Source organism: Plectropomus leopardus, chromosome 16, assembly GCF_026936395.1.
Source record: "Plectropomus leopardus strain MGB_pleo_1.0 chromosome 16, ASM2693639v1, whole genome shotgun sequence".
Lineage (NCBI taxonomy): Eukaryota > Metazoa > Chordata > Actinopteri > Perciformes > Serranidae > Plectropomus > Plectropomus leopardus.
In genome coordinates this window covers 22,741,872-22,764,942 of record NC_142191.1, presented here as the reverse complement: position 1 = coordinate 22,764,942, position 23,071 = coordinate 22,741,872, and the positions used below count along the sequence as shown (strand labels likewise).

Below are 23,071 nucleotides of genomic sequence, written 5' to 3'. Positions count from 1 at the left end.
GGCTGTGTAGAAAGACCATTGTTTATTTTTGCCATAGTAAGAGGTCAGGCCACCACAAGCTTCAGTACTACTTTTCCAAGTCTGTCAATCTCTGCTGGGAAGGATGAATCGCCATTCTTCCAAATAATATTCCCTAAGGCTGGAGGTTTGTTTGTTATGGTTAGGATGGTGTCCTTCCAGATAAGATGCCAAAGGAACGATGACAGGGACGGCTTTTCCGTCATTTTCTCTCCTCGCCATCCTCCTGAGACTTTGCTCTCTTCGTTCAGCTATTTCTCTGTGGGTTTGTTTAACTGGTAAGTTTAATATTTTATATACTGTACTGCCAAAGACTAGATGTTGACATTTTACAATAGTCCACTATGCAATATTTGTACCATACACAATTTTTGGACAGATGAATTTTCATGCCAATTGTACTCAGACATGTGAATACACACCATAACGAGAAGCCCCGAAAGTGGGGCTATGTAGTGGATATGGCAATAATTTAATGAAGTTAGAAAAATGAAAATAAGACATGTAATTACATCCAATTGAAATGTATCTAACAGCTACCAAACAGTCTAATGTTTGTTTAAAAATGTGAGTTTTATGCAATGCTTCAAAATATATTATTCTGATTAAATAAAAAAAACAGTACATCATGGAAGTACCATTAAACATTAATAGATTCTTAATAAATACATTTGTTATATAAAAGAAACTCTGGAAATGTAATTTTTTTTAAAATGCTTATACCATAAACTTTGCTGGCTTATCTATTTCCGTAGGTCAGTCTGTATTTATGGTAGAGCTGGCACTCTTTGGTATAGGATTTGCCATGGTTGGTATTAACCAAGGTTAAGGTTGTCTGGGTTTCTAGCAGATAAGTGTGTTTGGATACTAAATCAGCAGCTGTGGCTTCTATCAGCAAACTCAATGCAAGACTGGGATAAATAATAAAGTTTGGCCTTGTGAGAGAGTCTGTCTGTTCTGATTTTTACACATACAATGATTTCTGTATCACCTTGTAACAGCTTTGATCAAAAGCTGTTGAAAGAATTGCTGACGGAATTAATGAGACCAGAGTACAATTCTGTTTGATCCATCATTAGTCATTAATAGGGTATAGACTTCTCAAATAATGCAGCTATAGCTTCACAGATTATCTGTCTGTAATTTGTGATATTTTCGTGTTCATGTCCTCACACAGAAAGCAGGACAACTGGCGACTGAAATGGGTGAATGGGATCTGTTGGGCCGCCTGCTGGATAAAGTGCAGAGCCACTCCACGGTGATTGGCAAGGTCTGGCTCACTGTGCTGTTTGTCTTCCGCATCCTGGTCCTGCGCACTGGTGCTGAGAAGGTCTGGTCATATATTTGCCATTTTAAACATTTAAACACACTTCACAGGCTGTAGCCACATTGTAGGGATTGGGAATTGCTTAAAACTCCAACTGTTTGGTGAGAAATAAGTGCTTAAATACAAGCACATAAGCATACAGAGCGGTAAACATCACTACCAAACTTGAAACTCTGTAGTCTGTATTATGTTTCATGTCTTTAATCATCTCTTTCCTCCGATGTTTCCTCTAGGTGTGGGGCGATGAGCAGTCCGACTTTGTCTGCAACACCCAGCAGCCCGGCTGTGAAAACGTCTGCTATGACCTTGCCTTCCCCATTTCTCATGTTCGCTTTTGGGTCCTTCAAATCATTGCTGTGGCGACCCCGAAGCTGCTTTACCTTGGTCACGTCCTCCATGTGATCCACATTGAGAAGAAGGTGCATTCCTGCAGTGGGTGTAGTACGATAGCGTGATTGGTAAATGCTTGATTAGTCAGGCATGCCACACCTGTAGTAGCAGAAGCGTAGGCCAGTAATTTATTAGTGTAGTGTCACCTCTCACTCAGAATTACCACTAACTCTACAACTCCTTTAGCTTTTTCAGATCTCTGGAAGATGCATAACTTAAGCTCACGTAATTAGGACTTCAAATTTCAAGGAGGGAGATAGCACTACACGCAATAAATGTAAAGATAAATTTTGACAAAACTGTTTGGGACCAAGTGAGTTTATATTCCATAAATGTCCTGAACTTCATATTGTAAGATTGCACCCATCTTGAGTTTTTTTGATATTATTACTTTCAATATATCTGCATGGCCTCTAAATCTGTCTTTTTCGGATTACCAAAAAATGCATAACTCTGTTTTCTTCAATTAAAGATGAAGGAGAGGATGAGGAAGCATGCTGAGTTGGATGACCAGGCAAGTCTCTTCCTGAGGAGGGCCTACAAAGTCCCCAAGTACACAAAGAGCACTGGCAAGATCAGCATCCGTGGCCGTCTCCTCCGCAGCTATGTCCTCCATCTTGTGGCCAAGATTGTCCTGGAAGTTTTGTTCATCGTGGGTCAGTACTTTCTTTATGGCTTCACCCTCCAAACTCGCTACGTCTGCTCTCGCTTCCCTTGCCCTCACAAGGTGGACTGCTTCCTGTCGAGGCCTACAGAGAAGTCGGTCATCATCTGGTTCATGCTGGTGGCGGCGTTTGTCTCCCTCATCCTTAGTCTGATTGAGCTGTTCTATCTGTGCGTAAAAGCTGTGAAGGAGTGCATGGCGAGGAGGCAGAACTACACCGTGACCCCGGTGACGCCTCCACCTTCGGAAAGGAAGGCTTTTAAAAGCCATGATGAGATGCTGCAGAATTGTGTCAACCTGGAGCTGGAGCTCCAAGGACGAAAGTTAGGGGTGAACGGGGTCAAAGGTGGGGTCAATGATGCTGCTAAGGATGTTTCACCCGAAAGCAACAACATGGGGGCAGAAATCCACATCTGAAGCATGGAGGCAGTGATAGGTTATATGTGTCCAATTCTCCTGAGTTCCAGTATTTGTGTGCTTTGGCTTTGGAGGGGAAAGGGGTGTGTGTGTGTGTGCAGTAAATAAAGATAGAGGGAAGGGAGTAGTCAGCTTCTGTAAACAGGACACGGTCACACATAAAATGTTGCTTAAAATGACCTAATCTGCCTTTCATGACATCAGGGGAAAAAACAGACCATCTTTTCTTGCAGTTGACAAACTGTGGATTACTTTTTGATGGATGATGTACAATTTTGATTCAATAAACTAATCCGTGTCTGAATTTCACCAAGGGAAACTCTGCAGCTTTTTATTAATCGATCATATTGTCTATAATAAGCTACTATTGCTGAAATGCATACAAAGCATTTAGTTTATTCTGTGCTGAAAGAATGATACTTAATGCAATTTTGTAACTGTTATTTTGGCTACTGGGAGTAATATAAACCAGCAGAGCTTATATTTATAAATATTTTTTTTCTTTAAAACGTGCTGTCATCAGCAAACATTTTATCCCCAAAAGCATTTGCTAATCGCTATCAGAAAAAGTAATATCAAGTAGAGCAAATACACGTCTGGGTTGCTATAATTTTTTTGTACTTTTAAAGAGATATCTTTATATATTAGCCATTTTTGGGAAAAACACAATTAGCGTGGTTTACACACAGACTGCAAGCATTGAGAAACAGCTTGCCTGGCTCTGTCCAAAGGTAATAAAATGAGTGTACCAGCGCCTACAACTTAGCAATTAACATGTTATATTTTACTTGTTTGAACATATTTACTTGTGTAAACATATCTAGCTGTTTTTCAGAGCAGAGGTTACTGTGTGTGCTGGACTATGGATTAGTTACATGCGGCACTTAATGTTTTAACATTTTGTCAACTAAAATGTGCATCATACATCAATGACTTAGTACTTTTTGCACCTAGATTTTTCCAAAAGATTCCACATCCAAAAAAAGTTGAGAATTTGATAGCGCACTGATAGATGTGTTTGCTTTCACCACCAATGCTGCAAAATTAAAAAAAGTAGCCCAAGAGTAGCTGTTTTGTGGTAAAATATATGAATGAATGCTCACTTAGATCTATCAGTAATGTTGAAGAGTTAATTTAGACTTAATAGGCTGTGTTGCCTTAATTATAGTTCTATAATATTTTTGGGCTCCAGCCACATTTCTATTTTTATTTTTTTCATTTTTGGCCAGAATTGTTCCTTTGATAGACTCCTGCTGGCCCCTGGCTGGGAGTCTTGTTAGAAAATGGATCTTCCTGCTAAGCTAAGCTAACTGGCTTTAGCTTCATATTTTTGGACACAGACAGTTTAAAAAATAAAAATCAATTTGCCAAAAGGGAGTACGCTAAGCAATATTTGCCAATATTTCCCTTTATGTGTATATAGATATTACTCATATTTTTAGTGAGGTGACAGAGTTATTAGATATTGTATTTAAAATTAGACTGGCCCTTGATTTAAATGTTTCAAAATTTGGGAAGTTTGGGGTTTTTTGGATGTCACGCTCACATTTTGATGGCACTGGCTGAAAATCTAGTAGGTGACTGAATTATATTGTGAGCCAAACCAGATAACAACGTTGTTTTCACCAGGAGACTATTTACTCATGGCAAATTGCCCCAAAATAGAAGAACTAATCTATTTACCATACTGCAGCTATTCATCATTCATAACCCTGAAAATGAATGCAGATATCCATACGAGCAGTATCTGCTTATTTTCAAACATCCAAGGCCATTTAACTGAGATACTGAAAACCTGTCAATTATTACACTCGTCCTGATGGTCCTGTCTTTCATCAACTTTTTCTGCTCTCATTTGCTGACGGGTACAACGTGACGTCCAGAGAGCCAGATGTGTGTTGTGCAATGTGATCCCTTGCCAGTACTGTTGTCCTCACCCAGTACACTCCAAGGTCCAACTTAAAGTTAGCAATCTGTCCATCTGTCAGACAGTCCTTCCTGACCAGGTCAGCAGGTAAGATGCAACAATTATTGTTCTCTTCTACACCATTACTAAACATTCAGTGCATTAAAAATATATATTTTGTGTGTAAATATTTGGTTTTTTTCTCTACCAGTGAACATTTTAGTTAAATACAACTAATAATCGTGTCAGATTGCTTTCATGTTTTACCTTCCAGCTTTGCCCACAAGTGTTAATTGTATGAATATATTTAGATATATTTATTTGTGCCATACATGATAAAATGTAAGCTGTTTATAGAGTTATTTTTACCACGGGAAAGCACTAAATATTTCCGAGTTTTATCTCTTTAGCAACCTTCTATGTCTCATCAGTATAAAGCCACAGAGTCTTCCGTTTAAAATTCTCAATAATAGGAAAATATTAACCAACAAGCTCAGGGTTTACGGGGCTCTGATATCCTATAACTTTTCAAGTTGCCAGAAAAAATAATTTATCTAAATAAAAAAGATCAATGTGTGTCTTTCTCCCTGCAAAAGTATATTGATTGAACACTAAACTCTGGTTAATGTTTCTGTTAATAAGGTGTGGTGTAGGTTGTTGTATATTTACTGTTTCTTTCATCTGTTCATCACAGATTAGCAACTGAACATCAGCGACAAAGATGGGAGACTGGGGATTTCTGTCAAAATTGCTGGACAAGGTCCAGTCCCACTCCACGGTCATTGGGAAGATCTGGATGAGCGTCCTCTTCCTGTTCAGGATCATGGTTCTGGGTGCAGGTGCAGAGAGCGTCTGGGGCGACGAGCAGTCGGATTTCATCTGCAACACTCAACAACCTGGTTGTGAGAATGTCTGCTATGACTGGACCTTCCCCATCTCGCACATTCGCTTCTGGGTCCTCCAGATCATCTTTGTCTCCACACCAACGCTGGTCTACCTGGGCCACGCTGTGCACGTCATCCACAAGGAGAACAAGATAAGGGAGAAGCTGACGAGCCCCGGTGGGACGCGGCTACTCAAACTGCCCAAATACACAGATGAAAGGGGGAAGGTGACGATCAAGGGGAACCTGCTGGGAAGCTACCTGACCCAACTTGTGTTCAAGATCATCATTGAAGCCGCCTTTATTGTGGGGCAGTACTACTTGTATGGGTTCGTCATGGTCCCCATGTTTCCCTGCTCCAAGAGCCCCTGTCCCTTCACCGTGGAGTGCTACATGTCCAGACCCACAGAGAAGACCATCTTCATCATCTTCATGCTGGTGGTGGCCTGCGTCTCCCTCTTTCTCAACATCATTGAAGTCTTCTACCTGATTTGTACCAGGGTCAGATGTGGGTCCAGGCCTCGCTCCCATAAAGTCACCTCGGCTGAGAACCCAGCCAGCCTGTCGGGTACCAGGTGGCCGACTTCAGAAGACACACTCAAGCAGAACAAAATGAACATGGAGTTAGAGGGGAGCCAGAGCATCGGTGGAAGCCTGGATGGCGCTAAAGAGGAGAAACGACTTCTGAGCAGTCATTAAAAACCACTTCTACATTTTTTTTTGTTGTTTTTCCTCCACAGTTCCTTGTTCACAAACATCTCAGAGACTGAAGTGAAGAGTTCTTACGATGTGGTGTATAAATCATCAAAGAAAAGCTGTATCATTGTTAAGGAAAGTCATACATTGGCATATTTTTAGGGACATGTTGGAATTTTACTTTTTTTTGTATTTTCTAATAATGGAAAGCGTGCAATATTGATAATGTATTTATGTTCTTCCATACTTGTTAATCTATTAGTAAGCAGAGTTTTGTCTATGCCCAGTTATTGAATGTGTCCTGTCAGTTGTTGCCACGTTCATTATCCAGGACTTTGCTCATTGACTGGTGAACGTGGTGGAGGTGATGATTGTGGGGAAGAGTTTGTTTCTACTGCATATGGTTGAGACATTTTTGTGAACTGTATTGTTTTTAATAAATGATTAAAGTAAATAATGTTTCATGACTATACTCATTAATTTTGCCTGGCAGGTTTATATTTCAAAGTCAAACACCTTACTCTCAAAGAGTATGATTTACACTCATAAGCCTATTGAATTGCAATATATCCCACTATATATGTTACAACAATATTAAGCTAAACATTTAAAAACACAATAATATTTTAGCATGAATTTAGTATCATGATAATATCATATAGTGGGGCCTCTCATAATTCTCAACCCTAATAGTTTTGCAGAATAAAAACAAATGTTTGCCTTTTCAAGGGCATGTATGCAAAATAGCAACACTTTAAAATTAACAGGAGTTCCTTTTTGAACTCAGGCATATTTTTAAAGGTGGTAATCTGAATCAAATGCCCCTGCAAAACTGTGCATATATTAATGCCCTTGGTTGCAACTCAGGATTAGTCTGCCAATTATTTTCTCCAGTAACTGATTTGAAAACTGGTCTAAATAATGTCAGCAAAGTGTGGAAAATGTCGGTCACAGCTTCACAGAGCCCACGGTGACATTTTTGGAACTGTCATATTTGGTCCAAACCTAAAAGATTTTCAATTTAATATCACAGATGAAAGAGAAGAAAATATTTACTTTTGTGAAGCTGAAACCATCGATTATTGCAATTTTAGCTTAAAAATTCCTTCAATGATTAAATATCTTTATTGTCTAGTGAGTAACTCATTGATTAATCGTCGCATTTTTAAAATAGGCTTAGTGTATGCTTTCTATAACTTCAGAATAGGGAGTGGTTGACAGAGTAACAGATATTATCCACCATCACTTAAGGTATCACTCGAATGAGTTCATATAAGGCTGAGGATATTAACATTAGATGGACAATATATATAACATACTAAGGGTATAAAATACATCCATAAAACCTGCAGGGATCACGAGGACCCGCTCAACATATTGCAATTCAATACAAAATCCCTTCAACAAAGGCATCTTTGTGAAGCTTATATTATTTGATTTGCTCAGTTTGTTCAGACTTTGTTTAAATCACACAGCCTTAAGCAAAAAGAAAAACTGTTGACACAGTCTTAACAAAAAAACGAATGCAACTGTTCAATCCTCACAGACTATTCATTGCTGGGTTATTGCATCAGTCTGTACAAGTGTTCATATCATCGTGCCCTTTAGTCCCTGAAATTTCATCAAATTAAAAATGCCAAAAAGGGTGTAGTTTGGGGACATTTTGCCATTTACTGTGTCAGTGTGATTTAATTAATTATTAAGAAGCATCAATACAATACAGATGCCACACATAAAATGACATGAAACAGTTGCAGGAAAATCATGAGCACAAGAATTGGGCTTTAAAGCCCTGCCAATCATTAACCTGTACAATCTTGTCAGCGCTCTGCCCAAAATTGGCCACTAGAGATTTATCATTTCCAGATGTCATGACAACGTGACAGCTCACACTGTTGCGCAGTTTAATCTAATCTAAAGTTCAAGGCACCATAGACAGGTTGGGTTTGTATCACCGGACTCTGTCATTCACATCTACAGTTGCTGGCTGCTGTTTGTCTGCACAGAGGCCTTTTACACTCAAAGTAAGGTGTGCAGTTATTTTTACCTTTTAAATGTTTAAATTTTCTAGAAGTTGTTTTATAGAAAAAATAATTCAAACTTAATTTTAATATTACTTTAGTAATAACATGCACACAATCTTAACAACAAAGGTATATTATGATGGATATAGGCATCTATTATGAGTATGCTCTTAACGTGGCAGTGTTGAAAATGTTTGTATGAGTGAGTGCAGAGAAACTCTGACATTTCAGACTTATGAATTGTGTGTACAAATATGTATTACTTCCATTTTATTCCAAATATTATTGGATTTCAAAACTCTTAGCAATGCTTACATACTCCAAATTTTATTTTGACTTTGACCAGAAGAAAAAAACATTCATTTTATAGACTTTGCAGTTCAAAGGTGCATAGAAAAATCTGTGCAATATAAATTACTCTGATATCATTACATCTAATCAAGTATAATAAGATAGCTTGAGATAAGTCTTTGTTATGTAATAGATTCTATAGCTCTCTCTTTACACTCTGAACATACCAGACTATGCTGCAGATTAGGGTTTTTACAACATGTGGTTGTGTCTCCCAAGCAAAACAGACTTTCCGTTGTTGATGATAATGTTTTACCCTTTGTGTTAATCAATAGTCATGTTTGCTAAAGGTTAAAAAAAACAGAAGGCACACATATCTGCACGTTTGTGCTATAAGCAACATGGAGAATGAAAACTATCACTTGTTAAATGGGCACTAGTCATGATTTGAATGAATAAGATTGAAAATGAATTTATAATTACTCTCAAATACCTGATACCAATAGGTCACAATAACTTAACAATGACCTGTCAATGAAGTTGGAAACAGTTCTGCAAATTTTTGGGTAACTGAGTTTCCATCTATCTCTGCATCTCTAGTTACCTGAATAGTTGCTATTTACGACTTGTTGTGGGGTTTGCGTTTGGTTAGTAAACATTGATTTGTGTCAGCTATTTGGGAAAAAATTTAATGTTACTCTTCTGTCTCCATCTGATTGGAGTCTTCAGTTTGTAGGTGTGCTGTAGGGTGGGATATCAAAATTCACTAAGAATATGATAATTAACAATTCATTTTTAAAATGAATTGTTAATTAATTAAAAATGTTTGTTTTTCCTCATCAGATCAGAAAACATGGGAGAGTGGGGTTTTCTGTCCTCTCTGTTGGACAAGGTCCAGTCACACTCCACCGTCATCGGGAAGGTCTGGCTCAGTGTGCTTTTTATCTTCAGGATCATGATCCTTGGAGCTGGAGCAGAGAAGGTCTGCTTGTGTTTGGTTTTTTTTGTTGGTTTTTTTTTTGTTGCTGTCGTTGTCGTTTGTTTGTTTGTGGGTTTTTTGTTTAGTTTTGCTTTTTTGTAGCACTAAATCAGTCTCTCAATTACTTTTGAGACGTTTAAAGCTTTTAGGTGAAATAACAACCTCTGGTGGTCAAAATGGAGACCAACAGGTCCACTCAAAACTGGATTCACCTCAAAAGCAAATCAAAAATATATTTGATTTATATTTTCATAAATATAAAAATATATTTTTGTTACAATTAAACACTAATTTAATTAAAATATTTTTATCTTGAATTTTCTTTACTGTTTAGTCTGGAGTCACGGTGCCTGGAGGCTTTACTAGCACGAACTGGGGGAGAAAATATGAATATAATCATTGCTACATTAGCCTGGTAGCTTGCTTGATTAATAACAATTATAAGTTTTCTTTTCCTTTATCTAAAAAACTTAAACTTGAAAACTGATCAGTGGCAGATCTTCTTATGAGCAAAATAAGCAGCTATCTCCAGCGTCATCCAGTGGTGAAACAAATTCACCATCTAGAAGCAAATGTGCTAGATCTGGCACTGTCTTTTAGGGAATGGATTAGCTGATGACAAAAAAGGCCACATATGAACATGTTACATACAGAATTAGGGGGAGAGAAGATATTTTAGATCAAATATGAGTCCGCTTTTTGGCCTTAATAGAAGGGATGTAGGGAGTGCCTGACTGATGTGATGATGGCACCTGTTTTGATGAATTGGTCGATTCTGAAGTTTCTGGTACTGTAAAGGCTGTTGTTGTTTTTGTTTTTTGTGTTTTGATCGGGGGTTGTGTGTGTGTGTGTGTTTTGTTCTCTTGTTGTATTTTGTGTCTTTACTGGTGTTGTGCTTTTTGTTTGAAAAAAGATGAAATGATGTGTCTGTATTATGTGTTAACACTGTTTTGCTAATAACACCAATTTAAAAAAATAAAGAATAAATAAAGAATAAATAAATAAAAATACGGCACTGTCACAGCCACTATACAGCCACTGCCCAACGGTTTATCTTTAGAATGCCATTTCGTATCCTGCTTGTTTGTTTTCTAGCCATTATTAACAGCACAATTCTCATCCTAATATTGCAGGTGTGGGGTGATGAACAGTCGCGTATGATATGTAACACCAAACAGCCTGGTTGCAAGAACGTCTGCTATGACCACGCCTTCCCGATCTCACACATTCGATTCTGGGTCCTCCAGATCATCTTTGTGTCAACACCAACACTCATCTACCTAGGTCATGTCCTCCACGTTATCCACAAAGAAAATAAGCTAAGAGAGTATTTGAAGAACAACCCTAGGAGTGATATCGTCAAAACTCCCAAGTACTCTGATGAAAAAGGCCACGTCCAGATAAAAGGCAACCTGCTGGGAAACTACATGGTGTCCATTTTCTTCAGGATCCTTCTTGAGGTCGCGTTCATTGTGGGGCAGTATTATCTCTACGGGTTTGTCATGGATCCAAGAATTGTCTGCTCCCGAGCCCCCTGTCCCTTCACCGTAGAGTGCTTCATGTCTCGACCCACAGAGAAGACCATCTTCATCCTCTTTATGCTCGTTGTGTCCTGCATCTCTCTTGTGCTAAACATAGCAGAGATCTTCTACCTGGCATGTTCTCGCTCACAGAGGCGAAAAAGGTCTAAAACTGTGCCAGCTGCTGCTATTGCCATTCACCCTCGTTTAAATGGTGAAAGTCCGATAAAAAGTGAGAAGCTTGGCCTCCACGATGCCAGTCACAGCACAGCCTGAAGAACGCCATTTAGATCCAGAGTGCAAAAAACAGTTGCAAAGTTACCAAGAAAACCAGAGGGCAAATAAAAATGTGACTGAAATGACATGGCCCACAAATGTAAAAGAGTTATTTATTTTTGTGATGCTCAAAAATTCCTTAAATTAAGTATATTTGCACATGTAGACTATTTATGAATAGTCACAAGTATTCAAATATTTAAAAATGCACATGAATAATACAATATATGGTTTTGTATCACTGAGACAAACTTTTAAAAATTTGTGCAAAAAGTGAGCTATCTTGTTTACTGCTTTTGCCTTGGCTGAAAGCCATCCTATTGTGCTACTAGCTTGTTTGCTCTAAAGAAATGTGTAAGGGCTGGTAGTTCTACATTGCTTTTTACTTTCTTACACCGTCAAATTTGCTGGCATGACTTTTTTGTCCTGTAAATATTTTAATTACAAATCATTGGGGTTTTTTATGTTTTGTATTTTAATACGATGCTATTTGCCTTGTGTTAGCGAGTGATTTTACAAAAAGGGATTAATAAAAAGAGTTTGAAGTTTAGCGCATCTCAGTTTTTGTTTCATAATCACGTGTTTATACTCATGCATCATTAATGATGTCTGTACCTGGGTATCATTCAGATTACATAATGTACTGTGAATCACTGATTTGGACAAAGAAATACTGAAAACAACTTTCAAAAAACATCATTTGCAATGACATCACAGTAGAGATAAATACGAAACAGACAGATGTGGAATATCAATAATACTGGAAAGTAGCCTGTTTTGTGGATTTTCTGTAAATCTTCAGTAATCCACTGTACTGTATATACAGATTATAGCAGCATATAGCAGTCAATGCAAGTTACTGTACCTACAAATATGGATAAAATCTTCTTTCATGATATGTGTGATTTAATCACAATAGTCACAGTACAAGTAAAATCATATCTACATTTTCTGGAAGTGCACTGGATGAACTGTTGTCTCCCAATGCATGCTTATTTATTTATTTTATTTTATCTTTTAACTTTTGATCAGCACCAACCTGTGGTGCAGTGAAGTGCAGTAGTCACAGTTCCCTGTGCTCGTGAGCACCACTAGATGGCGACATTCACGCGCCCAGCAGTCGTATCCCTCACGTCACGCTGACGTCACACACCCCGCCCCCCGCCCACACGGCGATGAACAGCCGTTTCCGCTTCCTCACACAACAACAACAGCTGGAAGCAGCTATGGCAGCCATGATTGCCGCCGCAACCATGGCGGGGCTCGACGCCCACAGGATGGAGGAAAAGAAGTTTGAGTACTTCTCCTCCATCAACTCCATGGCCAAGAAAATCATGCAGGAGAGGGAGAAAATCAAAGCCAAGCACGGCTCGTCCTGGGACAAAATGACGCCGCAGGAGCAGGACAGCGCCATCGACAACGGGATGATGGATCCACATATCCGAGCCCGATACGCCATGCACAGAGTGGACCGAGAAGAAGTGGTCTGTTACCCCAAACTGCTCATTCAGACGGGACAGAAGATAGTACATTTCGGGGAAGAGGTACTAAAAAACAAATTTGGACGGATATTAAACGGCTCTGACGGTGTGTTTAGAGCTCAGATTAGCCGGTGTCGTCGTTGTTGCTAACTAGCCACGTAGCCGTAAAAATATGTAGGTAAACGTCATAGTGGCTATCTGATACGTTACTGACATTTTAGTTATCAAATTCAAAGATAAGGCTCAATAGTAAATTAAACTATAATTACAAAAGGCAAGGTCATAGTATTTTGTTAAAAAAATGGTGTTTTTAGTCGCTGTTACTTTATTTAAAGGTAAATAATGTATGCTAGACCTTCTCTTAAGTACAGTGTAAAATACATAATTAAAATATTAATGATGTGCATTAAGGGGCTGTTCTTTATTTATCACGGGGGGGGGGCTTTCTATCTTGACCATCTCCAAAGCTGCAAATATTTTCCCCCATAGTTATATATTTACACCAAATGTAGATATATGAGCCAATGCAACACACAAACTGCATGAGAATAAGACTTATCACCAAATCAAATATCAACTATATTTCATTTTTTAACGTCTGTGGCTATGATAAATGTTGTGATTTTGGTATTTTTAAAGAAAAGATGCCTTTCAAACCCACCGGCAGGTTTAGTGGTTTAGATGGTGTTTAATATAAATACAAAATACAGTCATTTAAAGTTGGGTGTGCTTCCCCTTAGCCAAAATTAAAAACAAGTCCCTCTCCAGCAACTAAAATATTTTACATGCCTCCCGAGTTTTGCACCACCCCTGCCCCCGCATAAATAATTAGCAGTCTCTAAGTGTCTTAGTTAAAATTGTAACCGCGCTGTTGTGTTATTGTTTAGGATATTACCTGGCAAGACGAACACTCTGCCCCCTTCTCATGGGAGACAAAGGTAAATGCATTCAGGTGCAGTTTGAATCTGATAACACTGGGAAGAAATGTGGCTTAGATTGTATTTACATGTTAACAGATATGTTCTTTTTTAACTAATTAAATATGTGCAGTTGCATTATATTATTTCTATATATCTGGCCACTTTGTCTGAAATTTCCATGTAGAGTTGAGCTTAGTTGAGTCAAGTTATATTGTTGCTTTCATTTTTCAGAGCCAGTTGGATTTCAGCTTGTCGTCAGGCCCTGCAGAGCAGGGGGTCTCAGCCTCGCAGGCAGACCCAAAGGCTGCAAAGGCTCCTCATTCCAGCCAGCTTGGCAAGAGTACACCAGGAAACAAGGTGTGATAATGAGTGGTTGTTTTAATTTGTATAGTTTGGCTGGAAAAGGAAATGGTCAACTCCTCACGTGTCAATAAAGATGTGTTTTAGAGCCTTTGGAATAGATTGAAAACACCAGTTTAGTTGTTAAAATGTTATCCATAGGGCACTTTTACAAAAACACGTAGAGCTTCGTGGCAGATTAACACAGTGTTTGTCCCATAACAACAGTCCGATAGATCCATAAATAGTGCACTTTTGACATGTTTCACAGGTACATATCTAGTAGGAACGAATTGCTCTTAAATTAATCTTTTCCTTAACTGAAATCATGTTTTTTAAGCAGAAGTTTGCAAGAAATATTTGATTTTACAGGAGAGACCATGCAGTTGTGATTTTTATAAATACAGCCTCTAATCCTGGGACGTGTTATTGTGTGACTCTGAAGGTGTCTGTCAGTGAGGGACGCAGACCAGAGGAGGAGTCGTCTTTCTGGAAGATCAGTGCAGAGAGGTCAAGGCTGGAGGGAGAGCAAGCTGACTTCCAGTCCCTAACCCCCAGCCAGATCAAATCCCTCGAGAAAGGAGAGAAATCCCTCCCCTCCTACCTCCGGCAGGTAAGAACTGAAATCTGCTCCCTTTATCTGGTGGCGTTTTCAATGTAACAGCCGCCATAAATTGTTTGTTCACATATTTGGCCCAGGCAGAGCTTTCCTGGTCTGTATTCTTTCTAACAAACAACAGATCAAAGCGAGTTCCCAACACAGCACTTGTCACTTGTCTTATCGAGCTGTGCATCCTGAAATAGAATCTAGCCCGAAGCCGAGATAGCTGGCATCTGTGCAGCCTCCACAAGTGTCAGAGAAGCAGATGGTGAATGCAGCCAATTTACAGTTTAAAAAAAAACAAAAAACAATGATGGCTAGATTGTTTCTGAACACTCTACTTTGCTGCTCTTTTTTCTCTACTTCCCTGCACACTTGTTGCTGTGATTTTGCATTTTACAACCTCAGCAAACACCTTTGTAACTTGCCACTTACAAGAAGCATAAAAGAATTGTCAACAAATACACAACTGCTGTTTCAGTCTCCGTTTCAGGAAGCAGTTTTAAAATCGACTTTTGTTCTTTTTGTGCCATTCAAATATAAGTTATCTTAAACATGTATAGTTGAAAAATAAAATTAAAACAAAAAAATAAAAATGTCAATGGTAAATATCATTTTTCTACAGGAGACTTCTGTCCCCTCCAAGGAGCCAGAGGCAGCAGACCCCCACCCTCCACCTCCCACCAGGTCCACTAAGCAGCGAGCACCCAAACCTCCTGCCCCCCACCCCCCTATCCCTGTCGCTGTTAGTGCAACACCAGCATCGATCTCTATTTCACCAAACCCAGCCCCACCTGTCAGCGTGTCGTCGTCGGTTGCAGGATGGGAGCGATCTCAGAGCACCTTGCCATCAGTCGGTAGCACCGTGGACGAAGTGTTCTCCTCCAGCATGCTGTCCAAGTCCCCCAACCTCTCCAGCGGTATGGATAAAGAGAAGGAGGATGACGGCGGAAGCCCCACCTTTGCCCAGGTAAGTCCTGAAACATATAGTTTTAAGTGAGAAACAGTTCAGTGAGCAAAGTTGCTAATCCAGCATTTGCTTTGGATGATGCAGCAGTGATGGATTTAAAGTCTTAATCACATTCTGTACGTTTACAGAGAAAATATATGGCCAATATCTGCTGTGACATCAGGATGTGGCCAAAACACACAACTGTTATACTCCTTTCCACCCCCCGAATGATCGGGGAAATTCTTTGTGCTACAGCCGTACATGTTACCAGGGTTACCAAATGATCTTGAAAGATTATATAAATCAGTTATGCAGTTTCTTTAACACCTCTTCACGATCAAAAGGTGGATTACATGATAAGAGTTTCTGCTGGGGCTGCTCGACACAAGGAAGACATGCAATAACGTTGTTGAATTAAAAAAATAAAGGATATTTAAGGGATGTTACTTCCAACAATTTATTAAACAAATTGAAAGTGCAGTAAGTGCAGTTTTTCACAATGAGATTATGATGCAAGTTGACATTGCGATGACAATTAAAAAAAATAGATACACATATTACACAACTGCATTTTTCTCTAAAATCACACATTAGTGTTGCTTTCATACAGCAAACAAACTGCACCAAAGTCCAACTTGAACCAAACTAAACCAAACTTTTCAGTCTCTGTTGTCCAGTTGTTTTAGTCTGCACCAGTTTGATGTACAGCTTTCACACCAGCCTCAAAAAAAACCCCAAATGCTTTGTTCATGCTACGAGAAATTGGCTAAATGTAATTTTCAATGGAAGCTTATGGCATAAAGTTACAAACTAATGGCTAACAAATGTTGAAGCGGACAGGCGTAATGCAATAGAAATAAAAGTTGAGCTGGCCTGTACTTTTGTCTCCAGTGACGCAGTGAAGCATCAGCTAATCAGATGTCTTTGTTTCAAGCTGAGGTACTTTACTGAGGTGCTAGCTTTATGTGCAGTAAGGTGCACGCAGGGATACAGTGGGGTGGCAAAATGTGATGTCAAAGTGGAGCTCAGAACAAAAGTATAGATTTTTTTTGATAAAACACACTCTTTAGATGATGTTGAGTCCAGTTCAGTCCGGTTTCTTTTTGGCAAGTAGCACACACGCACACAACAAAACTATGTTAGCAAGTGTTTGAGCAACACTTTAATGGTGACTCAGTGATAATGTAGCTGTGTGAGCACAGCATAACCAGACAAGAACAACTAAAAAATTTGCTGTGGGTAGGGGGAGGAAAAGAAATAAACGTTTCTGACAAAGTAAGAATGTTGTAAGTAAGAATTGAGCTACCACCGATACAATAAATCCATTGTGGGAAGTACGATAAGATAAATAAAATAAGTCATTTCATTAATCTAATATAAATCCTTCGTGTCATATGCAAGTGTCAAAAAACCGATGAATACCAATTGTTTCTCAAAGCTAGTCACACTGAACTCCTGAACTGTGTCTCTCTGTCTCCTCAGTTTAACACAAGCAGCAGCATCCTGAAGACTGGATTTGACTTCTTGGACAACTGGTAAAAACCACAGCCAAGACCAGTCACCGCTCTGAATCATTCTCATCATCACTCCGAAGAAGGACCACACTGCCATGACTACAGACATCCACGTCTAGATTTAACAAACACCAGTCTCTAGAATGACCACATTATATTGTTATAATTATCTTCAGTGGCTTGTTAAGACATTATCTCACTGCCTGTGTGCTGATGTTCCCTCTCTGACTAGAATCTCTTTAGATTTCTTTCCAAAACGCCCCCTGCTCACTAAAATCAGATAAGCGGGGATTGTCCTCCCCATGACTGTGCATTCACACTGCGATCAGCCCGGTTGAAAGATTACACATTTCCGAACAAGTTTGCATCACAACGTATATAAAAAATGACCTAAAACCAATTCACAAATCCAATGGTTTTATTAGCCAACACCAATAACAAAAAGTTCAATTGTGGATGCATTTCCCCAAACATAAACTTTAACCGGTCGTGTGCTTGTGTTGTGAATGCACAGTACTGGTGTGACTTGGCTGCCTTCACTTGTAGCTTTTTAGACACTTATCTAGCAATCAAGGACATTTTTGGTACCGTAAGCATGTCAAATTTCCATGTGTGCAAAACACTAGAACACTCATGCATTATTATTTTTTGTTATGAAGATTTTGCTCAATGATGTGCTTTTATTTATATGTACCTATATATTCCAATAAGAGTTTTAGAGTTAAAGTAGTGCTCAGTGCTGCAGTCCCACCCCACATTGTGCAATTACAGTGTTCCTGCTGGTTATGGAATTCCTGGAATAATAAGGTTTTGTTTTTTTTAAAGATGTTCAGATGGGGAATATGGTAGAATTTTACCATTGCATCGTTTTACAGAAATATAGCAGAATGTATTTTCCAACTTTCAGATACTTGGTGAATTAGATCTTTTTCAGCAAGTGGTAACTAAACTGAAACAAAAAGAAAAGGAGGGAAGAATTAATGTCCGGGCTGCTGTGGAAAACCGTCACAGACGTCCTGTAGGGATTACGCATCTCGCCAACACTTCCTCACCTCTCCCAGTTGTCACCTTTGACCTCAAACTAGTGCTGAGCAGAGCTAGTGTGCATTTGTATTAAAAAAAAAAAAGAAGACGCACTCAAACGTCGTGTTTTAGATAAACAGGCAGGCATGTAGTGATTTGTACCACTTTGTGTCATAGATCTGAATCCAGTTTACATGACTAGAGTACTATTTTACTGATTTTTATATTTATCTGCTGATTGTATCTTATGCTATACATGTATATTGCACTCATGCATTTTGAGGTCACAGATTGGAAGGAAGTAAATAAATAAAAGTCAAACCTGTTTTCTGTCTTTTTCTGTTTTCTGCAAAACGAGGATTTTTTTTTTTTTCAAAGACCACAGATCCTATTCCTTTGTAATGCTGAATACTGTGTCCGCTTTGCCTTTCAGTTCTTGATCACACCCACAAATTATATTTTCCAAATTTAATGAAGGCCACGTTAATAGCTTGTAGGAGGGAAGGACGGGGTTACCACGGGAGTCTCTGTTATGGTTACAAATGCAACATCAGTCGAAGATTGTTTTCCTGCTTGTTTGCATTGTTGTTGACCTCCCTCTCAGCTCCATGACATCAATTCCTCCAGCTGTAATTTCTACCAGATCCAAAATGCCTTTTAGGAAAGGAGGAGGGAAGGATGTCCGTTGCTCAGAGGAAACTTTGTGCTGTGCAGTTGAACAACACATTGGCCCAGTTTGGAATCAGCAGACCTCATTCCACCGTCTCCCTCGGGCTCAAAGCAGATCCTCCACAGTGTTTATTTCAGGAAAGGAAGAGCATTACTGTGTTTCATATATAATGCATGTTGGGGCTAACATGATTAAGCCAGGGATATTTCGGTTACACAAACATGAAATGGATGGTGTCGCCTCTGCTATAATTGAGGTTATACAGTTTGTATTATGGTCATTTTGGGGTTTCAAGGTTTAATGTCCCATGTTTGTCTCAACTTCCAGTTAAGATGCTTATCCATGCTATAACTAAATACAAGGGCTATAGTACTGTAAAATACGCAGAACGTTTGTGGAATCAACTTTTGGTTTATCAACAAATTTCTGAATTGTAAGTGAATGGTAAATCTATAATGTAACAATAAAGGTAATTTAACGCAATTTTTTTTATTTATAGACTTTTTAAAAGAATTGTAGTAATATGACATCATCTTGTCCCTCTGCTGGTGTTATTTAAGGCTTTAAAAATCTTGTGTGTGCAGTTTTACCTTCCAAGACCTATAAACACACTCAAAAGTGTAAAGTCAGCGGAGATCCCGGTAAGTGTAGCTGAAGCGCTAAATGTTTAGAATTTGGCATCTTCAAAGTGCCATATTTCACAAAATAATCATAAACAGATTCAATCTACAGTAAATATATCATCTATCAGCGTTGGTCTTTGAGGTACTGTATGTCTGTGTTGATCATCTCTCACTGAACTGAGGCACCTTTGTCCAGTCCAGCCGCCTCCCTGCAGCACCACCCAACAACTCCAGACTGAATGGCTACTTTGTGTTCTCCCTCATCTATTTTTTGCAACAAATGTTTGGGTGAATGAAAATCATTGCATGGTATTGAACTTAGAGCGGAAACACAAACAGGACTGTTTTTGTGTAATAGTGTGTTACCTTTTTGCCCAGGATGCTAATAAGGCAGCCTGCTCCTTAAACAGGACAACTGAAAATAAAACCATAGGTCCGCTTTTTTTGTTTGTTTGTGTTTTAAGCATGGAGTTAGTGGTGTCTCAGACTAACAGCTGGTGTGAGAGGTCTGCAGTTAGCTGGAAATTTGATTGAGTCATCGTTTTTGTGGTGAGTGAGCAAGCAAAAACAAAAAAATACCTTACCTTACCATACCTATCATAGGCTATGTATGATTTTATACATATATATATATATATATATATATATATAGAGAGAGAGAGAGAGAGAGAGAGAGAGAGAGAGAGAGACCCATTTTTCATTTCATTTCATGTTTTGTAAATGTAATGCTCCTCCTAATTAAATACACAGTTATATTGTAACAGCTTTTAAAGTGGCTGATTTAGAGCTGAAAACAGAAAAAAGCAGGATACTGTCAGATTTGAGAGGCTGGAATTTGATAATTTCTTTGTATTTTGTATATATAATTATTTGTAAAAATAATTTTATATATATATATATATATATATATAGATAGATAGATAGATAGATAGATAGATAGATAGATAGATAGATAGATAGATAGATAGACAGACAGATATTTCCATTGTTTGACTAATTCATTAAATGACTAATACTTTCAGCCCTTGTTTGACTCAGACGCAGTTGCTTTGATTGTTGACAGTGGGGAAATTAGCAGGAACCACCGAGGTTAAAACAAGGATAAATTATTTTTTAGGGATCACAAACCCTTTTTCTAATCCCTTGTTAGAATCGAAACTGAAGTGTGGAAAAAATTTGGATTTTTGGACTGTGTCATGTACTGGAACAGCTGTGTGTGTATGTGTGTGTGTGTGTGTGTGTGTGCGGCCGTCCTGCAGACTTACACATCTGTCTGTCTCTGCTGAACACCCTGTCCCAGTCGCTGCCCGAGCTCCTCCCAGTCTCCAGATCCCAGAGCCATGCCGCGGTCGCTTCCCTGGAAACTCTGCTGCTGGATTCTTGTGGCATTTTAACTGGCATACCTCCTGTTATAACGAGCCACACACACACACACACACACACACACACGGTTAGAGACAGACATTTATGTCATCATTTCCCTGAACAGATCCACAGCCTATCCACAGTATTTCTCTTACTGCTGATTTATTTAATTACATGAGAAAAGCTTGGCAAGCAGGCCTGACATTTGGCCAAATTAATAAAAAGGGGTGTGTGTGTGTTAGTTTATGACTACAGTATGCTTATGTGTTACAGGCATGCAGTTTTTAACATAATCTAACTAACATAAAAGCCAGAAATACATTTTATAGCTCAAAACATACAAAGTAATAATCAGGCATAAAAGTTCATTTTGACCTTGTAATCAGAAGTTTGTCAGTGGCTCGAAAGTTTGTTAAATTACTATTTAAATGTAAACTATATATATATATATATATATATATATATTAAATGCTTAATATTTATTAGACAGCTGAGCAAACACTGCCTCAGTTTTTAGCCACTTAAAAAAAAGTTCACAGAAACATTTCACTTATCTCCGAAATGCAAATCAGGAACCAGTTGTCTACCAGGAAGTGAATATTGGTATTAGTGGGATGTCTCAGTGATTCGGTCTACTGAGCACAGAGAAGGCATCCTAAAAATGTTAAATTATAACAGCAGCAGACTTCGCGTGTCAGCAGATCCTTCCTCAAATCAACTGAGCAAACTACAGTGATGAATTAGCTGCTGTGTCATAGAGTCAAAAGCTCCATAAAAGCATTGTGAATACTTTTTGAACTGGGATTGTTTTGTGGAAATTATACATTATTTTATAAGCATTAAACTTGTTCAGGTTATATATGTTTCACTGGCAGTTATATAATTAATGATAATAATAATAATAATAGCTTTATTTATATAGCACCTTTAGAAACAGCTGTTCAAAAAGTGCTTCGACAGACAAAGCAAAAGCAGGAACTCAGGGAATAATAAAAGCAGACATCAACAATCAACAATCAAGCCAAACAGAGAAAGCAAGAAGCGAGCGCAAGCCAGAACAAATTACATATACAAAGGCCAACAAGAATAAACCAATTTTTTTAGAAGTTTTTAGAAAATATAAAAATAAATGCAATAAAAGACAATAAAAGTTATAAAAGACGAAATCTAACAAGACGACAAGACGAGACGAGAGTTAAACAGTTTCATTTTATACATTGTTGGTTGCTTATGGATGTGTGAAAACCATGTGACTTTTTTTACTGATCAATTTCAGAATTAAAATGCTGTCAAAAGAAAAAAAAAAAAATTGGGGTTGACAAAACTCCCTTACTTCTTTAGCTGTCACGTGATGTGACGCCGGTGGACTCAAACGTAGGAGAAAGCAGGGAACAGGATGTCAAACACATCACCCTTTATTCAAGGTTGGAGCAGCTGAAGATCACACAACAAAAACCCAGGGATTCAAACAGAGACTGAAGTGAAAACCAGGACTTAAATACAACCTAATCTGTGATGAAGTGATGAAGTGCAGGTGGAGAAAAAAGGGCAGAAAGGCTCAGGTGAGGGGAATAAGGTGATCCAAAGGACTAATGGGGCTGATGCAGGGCAGGTGTGTAGATGGGCAAATAATGGAGAGGAAGAACACAGTAAACTGAAACCCATAAAAACACAATCGTCTTTATAATAAATCAATCCAGAAAACACAGACGGGCTAACTAATTTAAGCAACTTAAATGAGTTTATTACCAATAATCACTCCAGTCTTCCAAAAAGTCTGAGGGCATCAGACTTTGACGCTGATTAAATTATTTAGTTTTCTTTGGAAATCTTTGGAAACCAATATTAAAGAGACACTGCCAATGTTTAACCACCTCTGTGTGAACACAGTGTGGGTTGTATATGTAGATGAACTGTGACAAACTTACCTCCATCTAACCAGTGCCTAGATTTCCCTCCTCCCCCCGGCGAAACTCAAATTAATGCAGTTTCACCAGCTTTTGGGGCTGCTGCTCAAACCACAGGCTGTACTTCAGCATTTTAATATTTGCCAGCCGCCCATGCTGCCACCACGGACACAAAGAGTAGAAGCACATCAAGAGAAAGACCCGCCTCTCTCTCTCTTACTCAAACTCAGACCGAAATCTGATCAAACACTTAAACTAGTGCTGATCGAATTCAAGTCTAGTTTA

General features: G+C 38.6%; 4 protein-coding genes and 1 long non-coding RNA gene across 6 annotated transcripts; 4 read left to right on the top strand and 1 right to left on the bottom strand.

Moving 5' to 3' along the window:
• Positions 1-70: 70 nt before the first annotated feature.
• gja11 (gap junction protein, alpha 11) lies at positions 71-3,886 on the top strand. Its single transcript, XM_042503347.2, has 4 exons — positions 71-296; positions 1,196-1,348; positions 1,579-1,764; positions 2,208-3,886. Exons 2-4 carry the CDS (start codon positions 1,220-1,222, stop codon positions 2,814-2,816), a joined length of 924 nt encoding a protein of 307 aa, XP_042359281.1. The 5' UTR covers positions 71-296; positions 1,196-1,219; the 3' UTR covers positions 2,817-3,886.
• Positions 3,887-4,684: 798 nt separating this feature from the next.
• On the top strand, positions 4,685-6,758 carry gja13.1 (gap junction protein alpha 13.1). The gene is made up of 2 exons (XM_042503846.2): positions 4,685-4,830; positions 5,417-6,758. The coding sequence occupies exon 2, from the start codon at positions 5,444-5,446 to the stop codon at positions 6,302-6,304; it is 861 nt and encodes a 286-aa protein (XP_042359780.1). The 5' UTR covers positions 4,685-4,830; positions 5,417-5,443; the 3' UTR covers positions 6,305-6,758.
• Positions 6,759-8,173: 1,415 nt separating this feature from the next.
• On the top strand, positions 8,174-11,941 carry LOC121955250 (gap junction Cx32.2 protein-like). 2 transcript variants are annotated; one of them, XM_042503108.2, is made up of 3 exons: positions 8,174-8,325; positions 9,460-9,598; positions 10,729-11,941. In XM_042503108.2, the coding sequence occupies exons 2-3, from the start codon at positions 9,470-9,472 to the stop codon at positions 11,389-11,391; spliced, it is 792 nt and encodes a 263-aa protein (XP_042359042.1). In that variant the 5' UTR covers positions 8,174-8,325; positions 9,460-9,469; the 3' UTR covers positions 11,392-11,941. The 2 variants fall into 2 exon arrangements, with proteins under 2 accessions (XP_042359042.1, XP_042359040.1); XM_042503106.2 differs by having other exon boundaries at positions 8,174-8,330.
• Positions 11,942-12,571: 630 nt separating this feature from the next.
• c16h1orf198 (chromosome 16 C1orf198 homolog) lies at positions 12,572-18,546 on the top strand. The gene is made up of 6 exons (XM_042503105.2): positions 12,572-12,935; positions 13,760-13,810; positions 14,024-14,149; positions 14,577-14,744; positions 15,358-15,702; positions 17,167-18,546. Exons 1-6 carry the CDS (start codon positions 12,618-12,620, stop codon positions 17,221-17,223), a joined length of 1,065 nt encoding a protein of 354 aa, XP_042359039.1. The 5' UTR covers positions 12,572-12,617; the 3' UTR covers positions 17,224-18,546.
• Positions 15,559-22,372, bottom strand: LOC148186894 (uncharacterized). The gene is made up of 3 exons (XR_015779083.1): positions 22,213-22,372; positions 20,780-20,920; positions 15,559-15,709 (listed from the first exon to the last, which is right to left on the bottom strand). It is a non-coding gene; the product is annotated as an uncharacterized LOC148186894 (long non-coding RNA).
• Positions 22,373-23,071: the final 699 nt, after the last annotated feature.

Coding starts and splice junctions, on each gene's coding strand:
- gja11 (XM_042503347.2), top strand. CDS start 1,220: ATGGGTGAATGGGATCTGTTGGGCCGCCTGCTGGATAAAGTGCAGAGC. Junction 1,349..1,578: donor TGCGCACTGGTGCTGAGAAG/GTCTGGTCATAT, acceptor TGTTTCCTCTAG/GTGTGGGGCGATGAGCAGTC. Junction 1,765..2,207: donor TGATCCACATTGAGAAGAAG/GTGCATTCCTGC, acceptor CTTCAATTAAAG/ATGAAGGAGAGGATGAGGAA.
- gja13.1 (XM_042503846.2), top strand. CDS start 5,444: ATGGGAGACTGGGGATTTCTGTCAAAATTGCTGGACAAGGTCCAGTCC.
- LOC121955250 (XM_042503108.2), top strand. CDS start 9,470: ATGGGAGAGTGGGGTTTTCTGTCCTCTCTGTTGGACAAGGTCCAGTCA. Junction 9,599..10,728: donor TTGGAGCTGGAGCAGAGAAG/GTCTGCTTGTGT, acceptor CTAATATTGCAG/GTGTGGGGTGATGAACAGTC.
- c16h1orf198 (XM_042503105.2), top strand. CDS start 12,618: ATGGCAGCCATGATTGCCGCCGCAACCATGGCGGGGCTCGACGCCCAC. Junction 13,811..14,023: donor CCTTCTCATGGGAGACAAAG/GTAAATGCATTC, acceptor TTCATTTTTCAG/AGCCAGTTGGATTTCAGCTT. Junction 14,745..15,357: donor TCCCCTCCTACCTCCGGCAG/GTAAGAACTGAA, acceptor ATTTTTCTACAG/GAGACTTCTGTCCCCTCCAA.